This window comes from Lichenostomus cassidix, chromosome 4 (assembly GCF_008360975.1).
Source record: "Lichenostomus cassidix isolate B80296 chromosome 4, HeHo_3.0, whole genome shotgun sequence".
Taxonomy (NCBI): domain Eukaryota; kingdom Metazoa; phylum Chordata; class Aves; order Passeriformes; family Meliphagidae; genus Lichenostomus; species Lichenostomus cassidix.
Window position 1 is genome coordinate 30301862 of NC_139484.1, and position 23955 is coordinate 30325816.

Sequence of the window (23955 nt, forward strand, 5' to 3'; positions counted from 1 at the left end):
GAGTGAGTTCTTAACCTAAGAGCATAATTCAGCATCTCAGGTGATTTATAATTTGTAAATAATAAGAAATTAGCTCTCTTAGAAAAATTCTGATTTTTGAAAACATACCCATCAGCTAGCAGTGATTGCATTCAGGATATGATAAACCCTACTAAGCAGTGAGAAAACTATTTTGTTCTTAATTAAACAATGAATTTACTGAAAAAGAAATAGTCTATAAAGTAGTGAAAAACTAAAGGAATGGATCTTGCATTTTCCCAAATGAAATTTGTAAAAATGGGAAAATTGTAAAACTTCTATTGTATTTGTGATCATTTTGAGGTGTACCCTAAATCTGAAATTAAATGTCTGAAAAAACTTTAGATATTTCAGATATTTTTAGGGACCTTTAAGAAAAAGATCTAAGAAATATACACAAAGAAAATCAGTGGTGTTCTCTAAAGTTTCAGCAATTTGTGACCACAAATGACACTGCAAAATGCTCGGTAAAATGTTCACAATCTGTGTGTGTGCACTTTGAACATTAAAGAAAGAAAATGAGAGAACCATTTCTAAAATTTTTCACAATTCTTTTATTGCAAATCCTTTATGTTAAGAACATCCATTTAATCTCATAATCAAACCCAGAATTAATACTTCAGTAGTGTGAGTAGAATATTTAGTACTCTGAAGTATTTTTAAATGCTGTTTTCAATAATCCAGTTTTTAAATTTACTTGAAAATTCTTACGTTGAAGGTATTTTTTAAAAGCAGATTTCAAACACAAAACTAAAATTAATTCAGCTAAGGACTTTGTCACATAATCAAGAGAAGTTTTGCATCAAGGAGCAGATTTTCAAAATTAAGGCTTATGTAGGAGATTCCTGTCAACTGCAGAGAAACTTAATCTTTACTGTCTCTTTTTGTCAACTGATGTTTTATCATACCTACCTAAGTTGAAAGAGGTTCAGCAAATCTGGGCTGCTTTTGTGGCAATACATTGAATATTTATATTTTCAAATTTCCTATTATTCATCAATTTTATGACAGATCAAATAGGTCCTTGCGAGCTGAATGGTGAGGGCAATAGATACTATACTCTGTCTGATGAAATGTTATTCAAACGAAGGCATAAAGAATGCATTTCCTACCTAACACAAACAAGTAAGGATTTTGAAGGTCATCCCTCATGTGAAAATAAAACCTAAAAGTATCTGGAAACCATTCAGAAATTATAGAGGGGAAATTTTTCAGCCAACAGATCACTGAAGATGATAGAATGAACTATAAAATACAGTTTAGTGTCTTCTACACAAGGATTTTTTTTTCTAAATGGTTTATTGTTTTGTTGTTTTGGTTTTTGTATGTCCAAACAGCACTTTTACGATGCCTTATCATTGTACAGCACTTAACTGATAAAATATGGATGATAAATAGAAAACTTTTTGATACATTCTGTCTTCTAAATCAGTTTTGCACCTACTGGATTGATAAATATAGTCTGATTTGAATTTTGAAGTTATTGTAATATAACAGAGGAATGCCTTTGCTTGGTGGTAGAATAGTTTCTGAAGTTTTCAGGCTTTTTACAACACCGTTGTGTTACTATTAACATAAAAAATTCCAGTTCTGCTAATTGAGTGACAATATGGACAGAAGTTATTTTCTAGTTATCTGACTTCTTGATGCCTTTGTTATCTCCAGCAAAAGGTCTAGTAATTGGAACATTTTTATTGAATTCATCTTAAATAGAGGTCTTCTGAAATGTATGTATACTTAATTTTAAAAGATTTCATACATTATTCCTTGTTTGGAAAATGTACAGCTTTTCTAGAGTCTTTTTTAAAATTTAGAAGTTACCTGTACCGGCTTTCAGTACTGGGGGAATCTCTGGTTAGAGTCACATTCACATCACCTCTTTCCATTCTAAACTTTCTAGACTAATATTTCTTAATTCATCTTTTGCACAAATTAATGCTAAGTAGGATTTTCAGATGAGCTTAAGCTAGCAGGACTGCTAGACTCCATTTTTTTTAATCTGGACTACACCTTGAAGCCAGTGTCAAGGTGGGAGTCACTTCAGCCTCCCACTACTGATGTGCTTTGAAAAGATGTAGGTTTCCTTACAGAGCACAGAGTACCACACCTCATCACACTTTGTGCTTAAGTAGATTTGTGTTTTGATGATTTTTTCTTTCAAATTAAACTCTTTACCTTTATGAAGAAAATCAAAGCATTGAACTTTTGCTCTTAAACAGAAAAAGATGTGGAAGATATGGATCAGAAGTTCATCTGCAAAGCACATTAAATGTTAATGCATTTATTTCTTTAAAGGTTATTACACTTGTGTAGAAGTAATCTTCACTTTAAGAAGACAAGTTGGATTTTACATGATGGGTGTTTATGCTCCTACACTGCTAATTGTTGTTCTATCCTGGCTGTCATTTTGGATCAATCCTGATGCAAGTGCTGCAAGAGTCCCACTGGGTAACCCATGTTTTCACGTACTGTCACAATCTGCTGTAACACCATTGAGCCATTCTCAGTTGCTTTGGCTACATCACACTGGACCCTGAAAGCAACTTCACTTCCATTATCCACTCATCATTTGCACTGAAATCTGCTCATTCCTAGTCCTGTAAACTCCGCCTTGACATTAAGACTTCACTTGATAGTAGTTCCAGCATTTGTGTGTCAAACACACTGTCTCTGCTCCTCTCAACCTGGACAAATCCGATCTATCTATGCACGGGTGATGCTGCAAACACTGTCGCAATGTGCAGTTTACAGAAATTTCAACATCTGAATAATCAGTAAGAAAGCAGGATGATAAGTAAGGCTCTAAATAGCTATCTCTTGGAGCAGTCTTTCTGAAGATTGGTAGAGACAATGATGTTTGGAAAACAACTAGTGTTCCTGTTACCTGACTGGCTTTATTTCATTAGAGTCTTAGTTCATGAGAATTCTTCAAGCTCATGCAGTTATGCTGCTCAGCACAACACAGTAGGCAGGCCCTTCACTTATTGTGAAATACCAGGACACAGACTTAGTAGAAACAATATTATCCTGACTAATGGAATTGTACATGGGACCACAGCTCTGGGGTGGCCAAACCTGCTGACCCCAAGAGCTCAGTGACATGCAGAGCCAGGCTCTTGCATCCTGACACTTCTCCTGTTTGGATTCAGTTTCCCATGTTCTGGCCTCCCAAAGCTCCCATTATCCCTTGCACTCCCTCCTCTCCAGTTCCATACTTTCCAAATCTTTGCCATGTCCCAGGAGGTTTAGTGCACCTGTTTTCAATATACCAGTGGTGCAGTTGCAGAATCCCTCCAGCTGCCTGCCTTAGAAACTTCTTACCCACACTGGAACCTCCACACCCTCACAATTCGACTCCTGTGCAGCCTTTTTTTCTTTTTTTTTTTTTTTACCTTTAAAAACAGTTACTTGGGAAGTAGTCTCAGTCTGTATTAGTTTCCTGGCAAGTAACAAATACAATCTTTTACCTTGAAAAGTTACAAGGTTGCTTTACATAATACAAAACATTAAGAGAACATTTTGAGACAAAAAAAGGTGGGGAAAATGTGACATGCATTACATTTAAAAGAGTGAAAGAGGAACTGTAAAATTTTTTCACATAGTAAACTCAAATAGAATCAAAACCAAGCTGTACTGCCAATTTTATAATCCCATGCTTCAAATAGTGAACCAGACAGACTTATTAATTATATATTAGATTTATAAGTCTTAGCATGGATTTGAGTAGCATGGATCTCTTTGCAAATAAATATGCATGTTTACTTATTTTTTATTTATTTTGTTCACTGAAAGTGTTTATTGGCTTCTTTTATGTGTTAGCATTTCTGAAACAGTGCATTTTCAACGATACTAGCTATTGGCCTGGCTATGTGACTTTTCCTTAATCCCCAGAAAAGAAAAAAATCAAACTAAATCTGACCATCCTTTAGTTGAGTCAGTGTTTAATATGACAGTTATTAACACTGTCACTGGGATAAGATTTATGTTTCTCCAGTTTCAGGGGAGCAACAAACTAACTCTTCTAGCTACATCCTTGAGACTGTTGACCTTGAAATATAACAAGATTAGCATTTGTGTGTCAAGCAAGTGATACCTAGCCCCAAGAAAGTGTACCAGTGGCTAGTTACAGAGCTCATTAGATGAGCATCTGCTTCAAATCTTTCTGTTTACTTTGTTTGTGCTCCTCACTCCCATTTGAGCCTGAAGCTTTGGACTGTGATAGGTAGGCACCTAGTGCAGCTGCTGCCAGAGGTGCAACTTAAAATTCTGGTATTAGGGTCTCCAAGGCCATGCCAATGTTCATGAGGCAGCGAATGGCTGCTGAACAGAATACTTCTGTGCTTCTGTGTCTCTTTATTGCTACCTTGAAAACCTAGAAGTTTCTTAGGCTCTGAGAGTGAACCTTTCATTGTAGGAATCCAGCAAAATGGAAATTAGCTGCTGGTAATCATGACCTCAGTTGCTCTACTGAACATGTTAATGAAAGCTCCACAGTGTTTTCAGGTAGTAGAATATGTAAGTTAGTTCTGTAGAATTCAATCTAAGATTGTAAGGTACAGTATTTTAAGGTCTAAAAAGTGGGTGCACAAATGTTTTTGGCACTAGACATGGTATTAATTATCATATATTAAGACAGAAAACACTCTTAAAGTCAGTAGGAAAAAAATTATTATACCCAAGATGTTGAGCCAGTTCATGTCATTGGCTGATTTGGTTATTCAGAAGGAGGAAAGAGGCTGCCCTTCAGATGTCAAGCATAGCCATGCATGGTACTTGCTGCAATGAGCTGCTGGAGAGTGAACAGCATGCTGGGCACAGACAGAGTTGTCCTGTATATGTGAAGAGGCAGTGCAGCCTTTTTCATACTTGTTAATGCAGTTCCTTGTGACCCATAATTAGGGTTCATACTCAGTCTGCAGGTGTTGGTAAGTGAAAATGTTTCTTTTTAAAAGACAAGCATTCTGTGCTCACTTTTTGTCCTTATGGGAGTATTTGTATGTGAATGCTTCAGGTACAGTAGATGGAAACTAAGCCAGAGTCTACACTGAGGATTCTGTTCAGTATTTGTCATATCATTCTGTTCTGAAATAACACATCTGGTCATTCTTTATTATCCCCATGGACAAAAAAAAAAATCCATCTTTACAGTGATACATCAATATGACTCATTTCTAAAAAAGAATCATAAAATTTTGTGTTTTATAATTGCATGACTGTAAACATTTCTTTGTGCTTCAGTTTTTTAGAAGCTAGTAAATTGTCCATTTGAGATTAATGCCAAATAAAGTATTGTATCAATCTTACTGAAATCCAAGTGAGAATAGTAGCGAAAGAATGTGTCATTTATGATCAAATAGAAATGAATATTTTCATAGGCCAAGACAGATATTTTCATTTTAATTTACATTTTCTCATCCTCAGTTGCTTAAAATTGATCTGAAGGAAATCATCTCTCTATGAATGACAAAATCTTTCATGCTATATAAGAAACATAGTTGAGACTAACTGAATATCTCCTTTTGGGCAATGTTTTCTATAGACATAAATTCTATTTCATTAAGCTGCCCACTCATAAGCAAAGATTTTCATCATTAACGTTCACAAACCAAAGTGGGACATTCTGAACTTGGAGTTTGAACTAAGTTTTCTGCACGACAGCCATTTCTGAAATTAGCTTTTTCCAAATATAACTGTTCATGCTACTGTTTTCACAGGAGCCTGTGAGAAATCTTTCTTTGAGGTCAGGCTAGTATTTTTTCTCCTGTGATATGAATCCTGTGTTGATGGTGACATTTGGAAGCCTTATTAGGAGAAATGCTTGTTGAAATCCATAAAGAGTATTACCTTTCAACAGCCTTTGCACATGTGGGTTTTTTTCCTGTAAAGGGCTTCATGAAATGCCCTTTATCTAGAAAGCTTCCTCTAGATCCTGGAAGCTCAAATAGGGAATGGTTGTAGTCCCTCAGTCACCTCCACGTTTTCATATTCTCAGTAAATTGGGAGCACAGGCTTTTTGATTTGCTCATACAGCTTTGCTCTTCAGCAAAAACTTCCCTTTCACCTAAGGTTTGAATATCATACTTGTGAACAGTTCATTCAGAGAATTGCTCCTGCTATAGCACAGTTTAGACTTCTGGGGCAATCACAGACTAATTTAAAGGACTTGGAGTCTTTTGGTTTAAGTGTAATATATTTCTCTTTCACCTTCCCAGAATTAGATGCACATTGTAAGATAAGTCTTTGAAAAACCTTTTTCCCCACTGTGTGATGAGTGATGGGACAGGAAGACCATGACAACCAGTTTAGCCTTACTTTTTTGTTTCTCTGTTTATGAAATGAAGGTACTCATTAATAATTCATCACTGACTGCACTATCCTATCTAAATGTTCAGTTTAACAGTTTAACTTGTTCATTAGTTGAAGGCATGTGCACTTTGTATACCTGCTGCACCGACCACATTTTGAAGTTCCATTCACTGTTACAAAACATCATTCACTATTGTCTGTTTCAGAGGAAGAGAATAGTCAGTGTCATTAAAGGGAAGTTTTCTTATACAAGATATTGTTTGTTTTCTTTTTGTAGGTATTTTCTCAGTGCTCAGCTTGGCATCTGAATGTACCACTCTTGCCGCTGAACTTCCCAAAGTGTCTTATGTGAAGGCCTTAGATGTCTGGCTGATTGTTTGCCTTCTCTTTGGGTTTGCATCCCTGGTGGAGTATGCTGTGGTTCAGGTAATGCTAAACAATCCAAAGAGAATTGAAGCCGAAAAAGCAAAGATTGCCAAGGCAGAGCAAGCAGAAGGAAAGGGTGGAAATGCTGCCAAGAAGAACACTGTGAATGGCACAGGGACTCCTGTTCACATCAGCACTTTACAGGTAGGAGTTGCAAAGCTTTGTATGCAAAATCAGCATTCTTCTCTATTAACCCAGTTCCAGGAATGTACTTTTAAATAGTGCTTAATCTTGGAAGTGGCCAAGACGTTAAAAACATGCTTGTAACTAATGGCTAGCAATCTGACCAATTGGTCCCTAGTGATTTGGGGTCAGAAGTACTAAGTGAAAAATTTATCTTTTAATGTTGTAGCACCATGGTTGCTGCTTAGCTTCAGGTAAATAAAGTAGCAAGCAGCTTTACAGTTGCTATTTTTCTCATAATAAATAGCAGCTGTCAAACTGTAACTATTCAGGGGACAGAACTCTCAGACAGTATTTGCTGAGAGCATACTCAAATAACACCCAGCTCATTGCTTTCCCCAGAATGGCCACAGCTGCACTGCATTGCATGCCTATGAAGCCAGGAATCCAGAAGTCTTGGCATTTGTAAACAAAAGACAGGTCTGCTTGTGTCAAACAGCTCCTGCATTTCTTGTGTTGCCAGATAAAGTTTATGTGTAAATCAGTCAGATTTCTTTATATGGATAAAGATGACATGTACATACTCACTCAGGCCGAAGTTTTCTATCTTGTTGCTGAAATCCTGATATTTTAGAAGTCGTTTGTGCTCTAAGAGTTATCCGACATACCAGCCCAACTGCCTTCAGTCCTAAGTGATATTTATTTGACATTTATTCTGCAGAAGAAAATACATTATTCTGCAACATGTCTAATATGAATTTGGCTTGTCCTTTTCAATGACTCAGGAATTCCGTTGTATAGAGTAAAGCTATTAGGCAAGATCTAAGTGGTGATATTTGTACACTGTGACTTCAATATTTCTATAAGGAAGGAGTAGTTTATACCAGAATAGCTGAAACCCTGTCTTAGTATCAAGCTGGGATTGTCCTATAACTGACTGTCCCCAGTCCAGGAGAGCTGCAGGTATTGCAGAGCTGTGCACTTAACTACCATAATTCTCATCTGGTAGGAGAATCTTTGGGAACTGTTTTGGCAGGCAACTAGTCTCAGCTTACAGTAGCCCCTTGACTGCTTTGACTTGTGTCACAAATAAGTCCCCAAGCCCAGGCAACTTGAGAACTGAGTAGAAAGAAAATGGCTTGGCTACAGTGTTGTTTTCCCTGAATTCAATGTGATAATTTTGTGTTCAGCAATATGCAGGTCCCAAATTCAGCTGTTTCTTCTGACAAAATGGTTGCAAAAATCCAGCAGAGCAGCATAAAATACGTTTTTCCTATTTCCAATATTTAAAAAGTATTAAGTGTTCATTTTGATCAATGACAAGTTTAACAAAAAACTACAGTTTCTCAGTGGTGTGAACAAAACCAATTGCTAAATTACTGAGTCTCCTTGGTATGTACACTTTTTAAGGTATGTGGCATTGTCATATCCACGTGGAAAACAAAATTATATTTTTTATCACCTATGTTGTGCTTTCATCCTTTAATTTTTTTTCAGGAAGGCACTGGTATACAATGTGCTTTAAGACTTAGAAGAAGGGGAATCATTATCCACAGAAGTTCAGCAAGGTTCCCCATGAATGGTGTCTAGCAGTAGGCTTAAGGTTTTTAGAAATCAGGCTTGAATCTGCCCTCCTCTCATAGTGTCTACCCTCCACAATCTTGAAATGTCAGCCTCAGCTTCTCATGTTTGACCTGCACTTTTCGGGGTCTTCCCAGTTTGTTATGAGTGACTTAATATTCCAGTAGCTTCTGATGATCTTTATACAGAGATTTTTTAATTTTTTTTTAAATTATTTACCAAGACACAGTGGAAATAGGTATTCATTACTGTAAAAGTTGGTCATGTGGCTGAGTGGTTCATGGCTAATGATGCAGTTTGAATTAATCCACCTGCTTGGAAGCACAACCTGCCAGGGGAAAGCTATCTTGGGCTGGTACTGTCTGGGAAGATGACCAGACTGAGATAGAAAAAGTTCCCAGACCAATGAATCATTTGACATCAGGATATGGTGGGACAGTGATATTAGATTATATATATTTGAAAGCTATAAATCTGCCTAGCTGAACCCGCTACCATGTAGGAGCACTTTGAAAGTTCTCAGCCCTGGAAAAGCCTGTATTAATGTCCTAAATAATAACAGGTGTAAATCTTTTGGTAGCTCTGACTCCTAATCCAAAACTTGCCTGCCCCACAAAATTTGGATTGCTCCCATGCAGACCTAGTAATGACCAAGTAGAGAATGCGTTTGTCATATGGAAAATATGCGAGGGAGGGAAACATTAAAGAAGCAGGTAATGGAAAAAAACTGGATGTTGAAAGGCATAAAGAATACGAAACAAAAAGAGGCCAGAATGCTGTCCCAGAACTTCAGGAGCTGTTTCTCATCAGGGTCATGTAGGATTGCGTAGGAGGCAAGAGCAGTACTTTACTAAATGTCTGGAAAGACTTAAGTGACCCAGTGTATAACTTAAAGAGAAAAGGACGACTTATAACTGTACCTCTGAAATAAGTACACATCCTGTAGAAATGTTTAAGGATGTTCTTTTTCTACATAGGAGGTGATCCTTAGGCAAAAGTGACTGAGGGTGTAGCTGGAAATGTCAGCATAGCTAGGCTTGAAAGAGTGGATAGACCAGATGGGACTTAAAGATAAAGCCAAAAGACATGGAAGCAGAAAACTCCAAGTGGGGAAAACCAGAGCATGAATAATTCCATTTATAAGTGTTTCTCCTGTTTAAATTAAGCTCTTACATATTATGAAACATTAACTGAATGGTGCTGATACATATCTGTAAGCTATAAAAGGGGAATCAAATTAAAAAAGAGAAGTTATTTTATGTCGCTTTAAAATGTGCCTGATCCTGATGCCATGGCAGTTTGAGTTCCCCGAGCAGCAAGTTGCACTCTTTCTGCTTTTGCAGTGTTGCAGCAGTGATTTCTCTGCAGGAGATTTGGGGAAAGGGCCTGCATGTGAGGTACAGGGGAGTTGTAGGGTTGATTAGGTCCTTGGTGTGGGGAGGATCAGAGGGAAGCAAGTGAGGCAATCAGGCATCCCTGGTTCCAGTCTTCATGGAACAACTTGTTTTCATGTGTTTGCTCCATTTGTGAAAGTTAAAATGGCATCTGGTTTGGAGACTTGGCATATTTGATATTAGTAAAAAACTACCACTACAAAACCACATGATAAACCCTAAAAGTACAAGAAGCTATTGTTCCATTTTTATGGAGTAAAGGGATAAGCTTTTCAGTGTATCCTAAACATTAAAAGCTTAATGTAATTCACAATTGCAGGCTAGGAGAAGAGATTCCCTGTAACCAAACCTGCAAGGGTCCACTGAAAGTTTTCAGCAGAAAGCACTTTTGGCACTGTGTCAATAGTCAGTGATCATGACTGATAGTCACCAACAGTGACAGTGAAAATGGCAGGGTGAAAAGAGTACTCAAAATTTGCCAGTCACCCAAAGATGGAGAAAGGCTTCCATGGATGTATAGCTACTTCTCCACCAGATCCTGGGAACTGGCTGATGTAAAAGCTGCATGTTGCTAGCATACGCCAACCCCTCAAGTCCATGTTTTATGAGTCACGCTCCCTCCAACAAAAACCCTTGAAATGTCACTGCCATTTTAAACCCAGAGGTTTATCAATATGACTGTCTGATTAAAGTCAAGTGGTCTGTCAAGATCACCCTGAATCTGTAGGGAAAAAAGGAAAATAAGCACTTCTGATGTGTTTTTCTAGGAGAAGCAATGGTTATGCACTTACAGGAATAAAGCCATGAGAAAATACAGCTTGGCTCCCTTAGCTCGTAGTGGCTGCAAGTAGATGCTGTTCCAGGCAGAGGAGAAAATTATGCAACCTGGTGATAACTGCCTGCACTGGCTTTTTATTGGGAATCCTCAGTAGGAGTTTGCATGTGTTTCCTAGCAATGAAACATCATACAGTGAGAAAAACAAGCAAAAAGGGAAATGTTTTGAAGATGAATCAGTTTCTTTATGCTTTTGTTGCTGACGTGATTACAGTGAGAGATTGCACTTTTAACTATAACAACACCCCTCAATTTGAAAAGTCACATTTTCATCAAGCCCATTTATAGAAGCTGTCCCCCACAGATAATGTGCTAATGACTGGAGAGAACATTTGCTAAAAGAATGGTTCTGGCAGATGATGAATAGCACTATGCAAGTGGTGGTAATAGCTCTAATGCCAGTTATTTTTAAAAAGAAGTGGTGCTATTGCTCACTTTATCTTCTCAGAGCCTAGGCTCTGAAGGCTCTGAAGCCTGAGAGGGGTTATGGTCATCTCTAATGAGCTGTAATATACTTGACCACTGGTGGTGACCTGTGGTTACCTGGTCTTCCTAGGTTTTTTTTCCCTCAAGTGGCACTCCAGACTGCAATTTTTATTGTAGAAGCACCAAAAACCCAGCTTACATTTTACCTTGTACACAAAACCACAGGCTGCAGCCTATTTTAATAGTTCCTGACAGCATTTCAGGTACAGAGTAGGTACTTTCTGCTCCAGTGACTCCCATATTCATCCTTGGAGATAATTCAAAGCACGATTGTAAAAAGGCCCTGAGCAGTCTGCTTTGAGCAGGGGGTTGGACTAGATGATCTCCAGAGGTCTCTGCCAACCTCAGCTGTGCCGTGATACTGTGATATTTTATGTATTAATATTTTTTGTCCTGGACTTTGCAAGGAGTATTTGGAATGTGGTAGCATATTCCTGCTGAGCTGCACCAGAAAATATACTCAGTCTGAATACAGATTAATGCTAAACAATCATTACTTAATTGATGATGTACATCTGTCATTATGGCAAGAGCAAGAGAAGAGCACAAAACAAGTTCAAGAAAGATTAATAACAGAGCTTGTTAGAAAACTCCTCCTTCGTCTTGTATGGAAGCCCCTTACAGAAGTGGCAGCATTGATGACAGATCTGCTTGCCAAAAGGAGGTTGGGTGCACAACAGCAGAGAAGGTTTTCTGGCAAGGAAGATGCGCTGTGTAGGGCAGGGAATGCAGCATTACAGTGGGGAAGCTCTCCAGCCTGAGGGACACGTGCTGAGCTTGAGAGGCTGCCAGTGCTATAGCAGGCTTGAAGCCTTGCTAGGCGTTATGGACAATATATTTCTCCTCTCAAAAGTGATGGCTTTTATATTACACTTCATCCTGATGGATAAAGAGGACTTGATCACAGGATGAACAGTCAATTGAGAAGGATCTTTATTCTATTTGCACAAAACAAATTGAGTCAAGTCCTGGTATTTTTTGGTGCTGTGAAAGGTCAGATTTCACAGATTTGAGAACTGTCTAATCTGGATGGAAGAATTTAAACAAAAAATGTGAATGGAGCAGGTGAGCTAATAACATTCAAACAGCCACAGAGCAGAACTGAAGCTATACTAATTTAAGAAAAACCCCAAAACCTAACAAACAGTACAATTGAAAACAAACACCCCAAAGATTTAAAACTAATTCAGCTTCAAGCATTTCTCTTTTCTTCTCACTGGCAAATGGGAGGCAAGAGCAATTGATACAAGCTGATTTCAAGAAAATAGCATAGATAATTGGTGTAGGTAAGAAAAGAGATATATACTTAACATAACTGTGGGCAATAGGAAGTTACTTTGCATATACAACAAGAATACAAAACCCAGTAAGAGTAATGGTACTATACTAGGTAGAGATGCTGTAAGTATCAAGAATTAGCTGAAAAGGGAAGTATTGAACAAAAATTCTGCTCTGTGTTTGGGAAAAAGCCAGATATATTCAATCTGAGGATGAAATAGCTCTCATTCACAGTAGCTAACGAGAATGTTAAACAGTATGTATTGAAGTTAGACATTTTAAAGTCAAGATTTCAGCTGAAGTTGCATTTAGGATTTTTCACAGAGCTGGTCCGTGAGTGCTGTAGAACATTAATGTTGATTTTTTAATAAATCCTTTGAAACTGGGAGGGTTCCAAAATGCAGCAAGAAGCTAACTTCGTGCCAGTACTTTTAAAAGCTGAGTGGCATAACATGAATAATTATAAGCCTGACATCAATCAGTGGAGAATATTGCATAGCTTACAGGGCACTGACTAATAATTATTGGTTTTAAGTATTAATTATCTTTAATATTATTCATAATTCACCCCCATGTTAGCTAATAAATGGGTCAGTGAAATAAAAGTTGATCTGTCTGTTAATTGATTTAATCAAACTGAATATAACTTTTTTAAGTATTATCAATTAGGCTGACAGAGGTAGTGGTGCGAAGGTAAGAAACTCTGAAAAACATTTTTCTTGGCTTCGTATGTCAGCCTGGTTACATCATCTGAATGATGCAAAATCAAGGTTAGATTTGTTACCATCTCTAAGTACCAGCAGTTAATCAGACTAACTACAGTCATGCCTCATGTCTGAATATTCAAGCCAAATAAATTCAGGTTAGAAATAAGGTACATATGTTTGTGGGGAACAAGATCATGGAAAATAGTCTCCATCCTGGATGTTTTTAAAGGAAAATATAGTGTAACCAGTTTGGGCAGTAAATGTGGAAAGTGAGGAGGAGCACCAGAAGCAGTGGAGGCCGAGATGGGGAGTTAATCACTCCTCCCTGCCAGTCTGCATGCACAGGCAGCACTTATTCTTTTTTCTCATTCCCCATTTTCTGCTCACATTATTCCCCTAACTCTGCAACCAAAGGCTTCCTGCAGAGGCACACACGCTGCAGCTCTGGAGCAGCAGCAAGTGCTGAGCTTGACAGTGAGCACCAGTCAGCCTGAATTTTGTAAAAGGTGAGAATGAATCACCACAAGGGGCCTTCTGGAGTCTAGGAGTCATTTTTAGGTACTTCTGAGCTGTCCATCAAAAGACAGGTGTCCTGTCCATCATACCAAACCTAGACAAGGTGGTCCAGTCCTGGAAGAAACAGGGAACTACATCTGTGTTTTGGGCCAAGCCCCAAGAGCAGTCACCCTCCTGTGCTCTCCTTGGCCCCCCCACCTCTGTACCAGAGGGACAAGGAGTGGCTGCCCAGATCCCTTGAGAATCTAGGGTGGCCCTACACTATCCCAGAAGCCTTCCCTTCCTAAACAGCTGCTGCCCACTCTGTGCTGAGGAAAAACCATAAATCAGGTGGAGCATCCTGCAGGTTGGGTCTGGCCCACAGGTCATGATGCTGGGGCAGGATAAGGCAAATGATATCAAATATTTTCTGTGTCTGGATGAAGTCAAAGGGATGTAGCGTTTAACAACATTTTGCTTTTCTTGGCACATCTTCAGTGTAGTACTCTAAAATCAAGTCCTGCAGAATCCTTTTTTACAGGAAAGGTTCCTGTAGCCTTTGGTAAGTGTTTTGTGCACTAAATGTGGTAAATGAGGAAGAGCAGAGGCATTGTTAGGATTATTGTTAGACTTCTAGCACAAAACAAAATGAAATTAATAAAAAGCACATAATTATGCATATTATGCATACTTTATATTAGCTCACATTGTTTAGGGAAAGGTGTAGGTCAACTGGAGTGAATTTAGATTAAAACTACAGAAACACTGGAGAGTTGAAGAGCTGTATGAGATGAAATTTAAAATTAGATTTAGGCAGCAGCTGACTGTAGTAAATAGAAGAATGTCAGAGCCAAGGGAATGGATGCAATTATTTTCAAAGTTAACATATACTTATTAAAGAAAAATTTGGGCCAGGTTGCTCGTACAAGGAAAATTGTGTCACCCTGATAAATCAGTACTCCAGCTGACACTAAACTAAGCAGAGCTCTGTGTGAATATGCTGTGAACAGTTCTCTGCTCATAAGGCAGAGGTGACCTAGAATCCACTCTCAGTCCTGAATGGGAATGGGAATGAGAACTGACTTATAACAGCCTTTGGGGGAGCACTCTAGATACTGCAGTTGGAGCAGGAATATTCTGTGCTGTAAATGAGAGAACTTAGGCTACAATTAGTGTCACTGGATTTTACAATGTATTGCTGGTAGTATGAGGAATGGACTACAAGTTTTCAAATCCAAAAGGAGGCTTATAATTTCATACATGTTTCTATTTCTTGTAGTAGCCTTACTAAATCTGAACTAGGTTTGATCGTGAAAAAAAGTAATATTCCTGTGACTCTTCAGCTAACATGCACCCCTGTCCTGCAAGTTCCCTTTTCATTGCACAAGGGTCTGCTTTGTATCTTTATTACCTATGCCACTGGGTATGATCTGATTGGAAGGAATGTCTTGGATCAGTGAATAAGAGCATCATGTCACCCAGGGACACATAATCATGTTTATCTGTGTCTTAGTCACCACCTTACCAGACAGTTTGCCCCTGCTTCTCCATTAATGAACACTGTCCTAATCTGTCAGGTCTTTGAAGACTGCTACAAGAAATTTGTATATATAGTTTTTCCTACCATTAGGAAATAGCTACCTTGTTTTTCCTTTTTATGACCTGGAACCTTCATTTTGTCATGGTTGAGGAATGATATTCTTCAGTTTAGTACTCCCAGTAAAACCATGCACTGCTCCACCTCTTCACTCCAAGTGGAGGAACAAAAGACCATGGATTGAGATAAGAAAAATTTACTGGAAACAGCAATGAGATAAGAAAATAAACAGATAACACCAACAATATTAATAATGAAAGGTGTAAGAGAATAAATGTTTCACACGGAAAAGTTCCCTGACAGTAGATAACACCAGATGGCTCCCACTGTCATGTTTTGTCAACCAGAAGGAACCTCTTTGCTCCAGAAGAGAATCCCTTTCCCCAGCCCTGGCAATGGCATGAGGTGGTATAGAATAACCTCTGTGCCCTGGCCATGCCTCCTCCCAGCTGCTGCAAAAATTAACCCTGTTCTGGCTGGAACCAGGACAAACCTGCACCTCCTTTTAAGTGTATTGGTTTCAAAATTTACTGCTTTCATGAGAAACATAAGTCTTGCAGATTTGGGGAGGTGTATCCACTGTTTGCAGAAGGAATAGTGCCACATTCTTCTCTTCCACCTTGCACTAGAATCAACATTGTCAATAACAGGAGTAAAAGCCCCAGTCAAAGTTGAGGTGTCTTACTGACTGCCTCAGTTCTTTCCATGCACAATAACTTGTCAATTGTCACAGAGAAGCTAATAATATTTTTCAGAATGTTTTTAATTCATGCATAAACCTGGTACTGTCTTAAACTATTATTATTTTAGTAGTTACAAAATATGACCATACAAATATCCCAAATTATCACCCCAAGACTGCAGGAAATCAGAGGTGGAAAGAGATGAGGGTAAAATACTTGAAGACGTTGTGGAGAAGAGACAGACTAAAGGGAAGAAGGGACAGGCAGCTTTTGGAATAACCAAGTTCTAGTGGACCAGTGGCTCCAGGAAGCCTCAGTGAAACTTCCATTTAAATCAGTTGCTCATGTGTAAAGCTTGGTTTGTGAACAAGCATTTTTTCAACTAACACTCTGGTTATATATGTGAACAAATTCATAGTATGTGTTCTTTTTTTTTCTTTTTTTTTTCCCTGCTTTCCTGAGTAGTCCAATTGAAGTGGAAGTTTGGGAGAGGTTTACCCTCCCAAGTCACAAAGTACAGTGCCTGGCAAGTAGTTTCTAAGTCACTCCAAGCTCCCTGAACAGTGTGGGGTTGGTTGTCCTAGAGATTTGTTGAATCTGAAATAAAAACTTCATAAAATCCAAGGAAGGAAATATAGGAATCTTTTTCCCCACAAAAAACTATTGCTTGTTCCCCAAGATCGCTAAAGGAGCTGTAGGAAACACAGGAATTCTGTTGTTGGATTTAGATTTCCCAGTGAAATACTTCTCTAGTGCTGAGAACAGTGTTACATCTGTGTTACTTATATTTAGAGAGGCACCAAGCTCTGCAGGTACAAACGAAATGCTGCTCCCAATGCAAGGTGGTCACCCTAGGATGAGGTATAGGATCCTGACCTGGCAGCTCTTTAGAACCAGAACAGACTGAAATTAATTGCATCAAACATTGAATTTTAGTGTCAATTCTTAATATGGCTTTCAGAGCTCAGAAAAATGCAGGTATTAAATAGTATGTGGCCTGCAGGTTCATCAGCACAGAACCAATATCCAAAAATACTCCCTACAGAAATATTCTCTCCCCTACTATCATCTTAAAATGAAGGAGTCTAACTATAGCAGATTGCAGAGCATGAGGCACCTTGTGCATGAAAAATTACACAATTATGAATGTTTGGATTAGTTTATGTGATTGACTGATCATCCTTAAGTACTTTATAACATAACCATTCCACAAATTAGTCTGATGTAATGTATCCCTATCAACAAGTAATTTCCTATATGTTTGTTTGCGGTGTTCTTTAGCAGCTGCATGAAGTTTGCTAATGAGTTATGGTGAGTAGATCATGATTCCCCTCACTCTTTATTTCATAGGTTGGTGAGACCAGATGCAAAAAAGTTTGCACTTCGAAATCTGATCTGAGATCCAATGATTTCAGCATCGTTGGAAGCTTGCCAAGAGATTTTGAATTATCAAACTATGACTGTTATGGGAAGCCCATTGAAGTGAACAATGGGCTCGGGAAATCTCAAGCCAAGAACAACAAGAAGCCTCCTCCTCCCAAGCCTGTCATTCCGTCAGCAGCAAAGAGAATCGATCTTTATGCAAGAGCACTGTTTCCTTTTTGCTTCTTGTTCTTCAATGTCATATACTGGTCCATATATTTATGATAAATCTTTTATTTATTTTTTTCATATGTGTAAAATATAGCCCATTTCATTATCCCTTCCCAGTCATGAAGGCCACTGTATGAAATTATTTGCATTTGCAAAGCAATATGTTGCATCTTGATGCCGTGCAATTGTACTGAACATATGGCATCTGAAATTTGAATGAAAGCATGACACTGCAATGTCTGTGCTCTGACCAACTTTGTATATAAATGTACAGCTTACATCCTGCTTTAGGAATATATATGAAGGACAATGCCTACTACATTGTAAAGCTGAATAACGCTCCTCAGTTATTAGTAACATACAGAAATTTAAAGTGTTTCTGACAATGAAACTGATGTGCACGTTGAGTATTATTAAAATCAGTATTCTAGTATATGTAGTATCTAACAGCTTTTCTGCTGAATTCCAGAGGAAAAAAAACCACCCACCAAACATCTTGTCCTTGTATAATTTCAGCTGGCACTGTTGAAGAAAATCTAAGGTGTAATCATTATTATTTAGACTTTGTGAGTGAAGGCAGCATCAAATAAGCAGATCTTGTCTATGTGGAAAAATAAAGATCAGAGAACTACGAATTTTGTAAAATCAGCTCATTTAGGAAAAAAGCCCCAACAATTGTGTCCATGAATCAGGCATATTTAAGTGTGTTAGAATATGCTGACAGTAAAACATTGAGCCCAATTTTAACTTCTGTTTTCTTGGACACAAACTAGATACAGTACATAAAAAACAAACCGGCCACTTTCTAGATTATCAGGAGTTTTGAAGAGGCATCACAAGATGCAGCTCAGTAACAGGTTTGTTATACCTTTTTACATTACTTTGTCCTCTGGCTCAACTTGTATAGCATCTGGCACGCCTGCAGTATGTAAGTCACAATTTTTTTGTTGTTGCATTGGACACTTCTTATTTGATTTGTTTTGTTTATCCTCTTGAAAGCTTTCATTTTAAGCCATCCAGTTGTCAAGATGAAATCCCATTTTCCCTACTAATTATACCTTTTCTGTTTGCGTGCTAGCTAGCACGTAGCCACCAGTAGGAATGAAAATGTGTCCGAAGGTCCAAGGGGCTGAGACTCTCATGAGCCCTGGTGTGCCTATGTGTTAATTAATGGCTGCCCTCACCAACTCATTGATTTGGCTGCTATGTTTTGGAGAATAAGGTCCTATGCATGAAACAGTTCTGATAGGAGACTCTTTCCGTTTTCCAGAGGAAACACTATGGCATGGAGACTACCTAAACATGAGCTCCTTGGTGTGCATAGGGCAGGAGCTGTGGTCTCCTGTGGACACTAGGGTACATCTCTTCATGAGGGCAAGTCATGAGAAGAAATGCAGCCAAAAGAGAGCTGCGTGTAGGTTGGCATCTGAATAGAGTGTGTTTCCTGAGAACAGGGACTTGGCCTCAGCCCATGAGAACATGCCATACACAAACACAGCTCTGCTTGTAAAGCTGGGGCACCACAGCTAGTTTCAATACAAAAATAAGGCAGTTCTCACTAACTTTGCAATTCATAAAAGGAAATCTAGACTATTGGCCCCTCAGAGGCTAGGAAGGGACAGGTTTAAATACATGAAGCCTTCCATAGTGTGGAAGCAAACAGTCCCCCTGTTGTGCTGTGTTTCTGGTATGCCCAGGGTGTGTTAAGTCAATGCAGGCCACAAGTGGATTGTTGGATCACTTGGAAGTTGTCCACCACGAGAATGTTGCCCACATACAGCTATCCTGCTCAAAAATGGGAATATAAGAAGAGAAATGGTGTGCCACATTGGCTTCACTGGACCTCTGGTGTACCTGCATGCCCAGGGCTTTGTTGAGCCACTGCCACTTTGTGATCAACGGTCTGGCTGCGATGATTCCTGTTGGGGTTGAGGAGATCTGCTCTTCACAGGATGGTCACTGCACTCCACCAGCTTCCTGGCCACTCTCTCACGGAGGTTTCAGGCAGCTGCTCTTCCAGGCAGCCACAGTGTGTCCTTTGGATTTCTTTCTGATCCAAAGAAATGGAAGGCAAATCCCAGATGGTGTTGAGCTGTGTTGAATGGGGGCTTAGGGAAATGATATCTTTAAGGTGTAGTTCAAAGTTTTAATATTTCTGTTAGTTGGAGGTAATTGCAGAATTATCAGAGACTAAGAAGCAATAAGGATAAGTGAAAGAGAGGAAAGAAGGGAGGGGGAACTTTTATACATACAGAATGATATATTTATAGACATTATTTATTCTCATACTTGTATTTTTTCTTACAGTACTAGAAGGCAAAAAAATAATTACCTTGTGTTGGAAATTATATGAATTTTGGAAGATAATTTTCTTGTTAGAACTCTTATTAAATGATTTATCTGTAATTAATGTCCACATTCTATCTGTAAAATCTCAATTATAGATTTTATTGTTAAATTAATCTTTGTTCCTTCTTGCTTTCCTGCTTACTTGACGGCTTTTGTGTTTTATCATAAAACATTTAATCAATAATACACTGTAATTGCTTTCCAACTCACACAAAGGGAAGCAAAAGGAATGCATATTGTTCAGATAAAGGCTTTTCGTTCATTACAGCACAAAAACTAAGGCCAGAAGCAAAGTTTAACAGCAAATTTGAAACCAAATTTAAAATGAACCAGTATCAGCTATAAAGTATTAATTTTCTTTTTACTTACACTAGATAATATTGCCATATTTGTATTACCTTGGAATATATTAGCTTGTCCTACTGAGCAGTAATAATTGATTTATTTTATTTTTCTTCTTTCCACTAAAGGTCATCAAGAGTTTTGCATACCATCTCACATTATGGTCCACCAGCACCCTCTAGTTGTAAAATTCATCCTGTTGACTGACTTCCAGAATAAGGTGCAGATATAAAACTCTATAGGAAATATAGGATCTTAATTGATCATAATATGAAAGGAAAAAAAATTATTAAATTAAAAATAAAGGGGCATAAAAATCAATGTACATATATAGAAATTTGCCATGCTGCTAGAATTTAAAAGTATAGAAATGAAGACACTGAAGTAGTAGCAAAGGTGAGGTTCATGAAGTGCAGATTAGTAACTCGATTAACTAGTCATGATGTCTGAACAAACCACATGACAGCAAAATCTGGTTTTGAGGGAAAGCCCATCTGTGTTTCAGCTGACATTTACTTTAAGCTCTGTTGTTAACTGGTTGGGGAGTTACAAATTTTTGTTCTACCCTTAAGATAAGCCTTGGTACTTTCTTGATTCTTAAGCATCAAGGGGTAGTATTCAAAAAGTTAATTCTGTTATTTTATAGTATCATCACCCTGTAGATATCTTTCTACATTTTTTCGGGATTTTAGAACACATTCAAACACTGCATCAGAAATTTCCATGGAGATTAATTCATTACTCAATTGCATCTACAAATTTAAGGGAGTCAATAAGTAAGGATGCAAATTGAAAAGTATATCAGCTGCTATGTGTTAATTCCCTGTAGTCCACAGCTCATGTTTGACAGCCACTTTTAGGAGCAGCTCTTTAGCATGTAATGGCACCTCCTCTTTTCTTCACTTAATTCTGTCTGAGATGGTGTATGTGAGCAATTGGTCTTTTGAGTGAGGAAAGGAGTTTATTTTTGTAAGTGCAGTATACAGAAGATTGACCGCTTGGAAACACTGCCAAGCAGCTTTCATTCTTCAGAGTCTTCAGATTAATTTGGACTTGATAATAAGGTGAAGGAAGATGTCTTTAGCACCCTATTACCCATTAAAGAGAGAGTAGCAACACTGCCTTCTGGGTTCGTGTCAGTGGGCATGACCATAGTGATTGATCTGGCTGTATAACCATTTAAAGGAAATGCACTTACAAGTCATCTTTATTTAAAAATATTTTACTCTGAAGAGAGACAATACCTTACTTAAGCAGTCGCTTATAGCTGTTAAGGGAATCTCTTAAGAGATGTATTTTATTATTATATTATGTATTATAATACAGTTACAATACAGACCATAGTCTCTGCTTCAATTAAAGCATCTTATCCTTGTGGTTACTGGGGGATTGCAATAGGGATATTTATAGAATAGGTATCATTGAATTATTTATTTCCAAGGGAGTGCAACCTGAATATATGCAGTGTCAAGTGATTTTTCAGGCTATTGAGATACCGTAGTGCTGCAATGAGTACAAATGAGGTATGTAGCAGCTGAGGGAATGACATGACAGTTACTTGATGCTTTCACACACTAATTCCAGGATTAGGGAAGATAATGTGAAAAGAAATTCAGATACAGATAAATTGAATAATGGTTTTGTTTGTGTTTAGAAATTTAATTGTTCTGTATATAAATGAGTTACCTTCTTTTTATATTACTATAAGAAGTTAATAAAAAAAACCAGGAAAATTAAGCTCATCTGTGGTGCCCGAAATATACAGAAACCAATTTTTTTCATATGAAGCTCTACACCCAAGTAAACAGTGGAATATAAAGAAAAATTTGAGGACATAAATTTCTCATTGTGGTTTTGTCTATGCCATTTTATCAAATCAGTCACAAGCAACCTGGGCTGCTTGCAGCACTCCCTTGCATTTTGTCTTACTGAAGAAAGTTGCCCACCCCTGTACTCCCCCTGCACCTGTCCTCCTTCCATCTGTGGGAATGGTGTCAGCAGGCATTTAAAATAAAGATTACCTGGCTATTTTGAAATCTTTCTGAAAGCCCTTCATTGCTATGAGCATGCCTATGCTGCAGTCACTAAAATGTCTGCAGCTAGCGCTGATCCAAATTAGCCTTAAACTCGCTGTTTTGGGGAGGGCTGGAAACATCACCATGGTAACGGTGAGCTGTGCCTGGGAAGCCTACCTGCTGGCTAGGGCAGGAAAAAATATCCTTGGTGTTCACCCCCACAAAGCTTTGTGCTGGCTTGGCTGTTGCTCTGAAGTGGTTGGTTTAAAGTTAGCTGGTGTGGGCGTTCGTCAGCCCGTGCCTGTGAACTGTAGGTGTGTGCTGGGTGACGCACTGTGTGCTAGCACGGAGCGATCCTTCCTACGGGGGATGTGGAAGATGGCACTGAAAAATATCCTCTCCACAGCTCTTCATCACGGACGGGATTTCTGACATATTTAATTTTGTGCACTGACAAGAGCGTTCAGTGGCAGTGACAAAAAAAAAGCCAGTTAGTTTTCCTGAGCCAATGCACATGTGAATGACTGAGCTGGATTCACCCACCTGAGCATGAATGAAGCTTCCTCCTGAGTCTAGGTCATAAGACTATCCTTATCAGCCATTCTGTTTAAAGTCCCTGCCTCTAATAGTGGATATTAGGTCACAATATTTTGAATGAATAATGATACTAAAGAAACTAGTGAGACCAACAAGAATGAGACTAAAAGTCTTTCTGGCTTCCAGGTTGTCTGTGGAGGTCAGCCCCAATTTTGAGGGGCACTGACTGCTTTTTAGCATGGGATTTTTCAACGTCAGTGCCTGTCAGATTCTGGAGGACACCATCCACTAACTCCCTCCTAGCAGGGGATGTATTTGAAAGGCCTTCAAGTTTGTTAGTCAACTCATCTTTTGAGTATTGAGATAAATCTAAAGCTGCCTGGCACCATTAGCTGTCACACAGAGGCAGCAGGTACATTAAGCACATGTCTTCTAGTACAAGAAAATTAATGGCTTTTCCTCTTATTGCATGAAAATATGGATTACTGTGACGGAGATCAACCAATAAGACAATGTGGGTTACTAAGGATTTCTGTCCCATCAGGCATTTACTTAGGCCACATAATGTGCTTTGAAAGGAAGAAATATGAGGATTGTGGACTACAAAGAATAAGATATTATATAACTGTTTTCCACCTGATGAGTTCTTTGGTCTGTGGCAGTGGGAACTGTGGGGTTTTTCATATATATCTGTGTCAGTCTCTTTCTTTCTATGAATATTCACAGTGGGAGTCATTTTATACTTGAAGAAGTGAATTCAAGAGGTTTTTGGGCCAAGGAACCCTCCTGAGTATAGCAGGTCAAGCTGTTGTACCACTGCCCCCTGCAAAAACCTTTCAGCTCAAGGGAAACCTTCTATAGCAGTATAAACTGAAAAAAAAAAACCCTCTGCTGAAACTGTGGCTGCCTCTGAGAGGAAAGTCTGTGTGTAGGCAGCCCCTGTGCTTCCACCTTCTTTTGCTGCAGCATACATCATGATAATCAATAGTACTGTTTAGCGTTTCTGCTCTGCAAAGCACTCCTTTTATCAAGCCTGAGTTATTTCCTTGGCAATACACTTTAGATATCCTACCTTTCATCTCCGTCCAGTCAGAGCAAAGAATGTGTGTGTGACTACCAGAGTTCATGAAGGCAAGCCAGTGCTGATGATCAAGAACACATGAATGGTAATATATGAGAAGACCTGGGAC

General features: G+C 38.5%; 1 protein-coding gene across 4 annotated transcripts in view; it reads left to right on the forward strand.

The window, feature by feature from the left end:
* Positions 1-19984, forward strand: part of GLRB (glycine receptor beta) — a 49593-nt gene extending 29609 nt beyond the window's left edge. For 3 of the 4 annotated variants that reach the window (XM_085058575.1, XM_085058574.1, XM_085058577.1), the window contains 3 exons: positions 2314-2466; positions 6602-6894; positions 17280-19984. In XM_085058575.1, coding sequence (XP_084914701.1) covers positions 2314-2466; positions 6602-6894; positions 17280-17576 — 743 coding nt within the window. In that variant the 3' untranslated portion in view covers positions 17577-19984. The remainder of the gene's footprint in view (positions 1-2313; positions 2467-6601; positions 6895-17279) is intronic. The other variant, XM_085058576.1, reaches the window with a different exon arrangement.
* The last annotated feature ends 3971 nt before the right edge of the window (positions 19985-23955 follow it).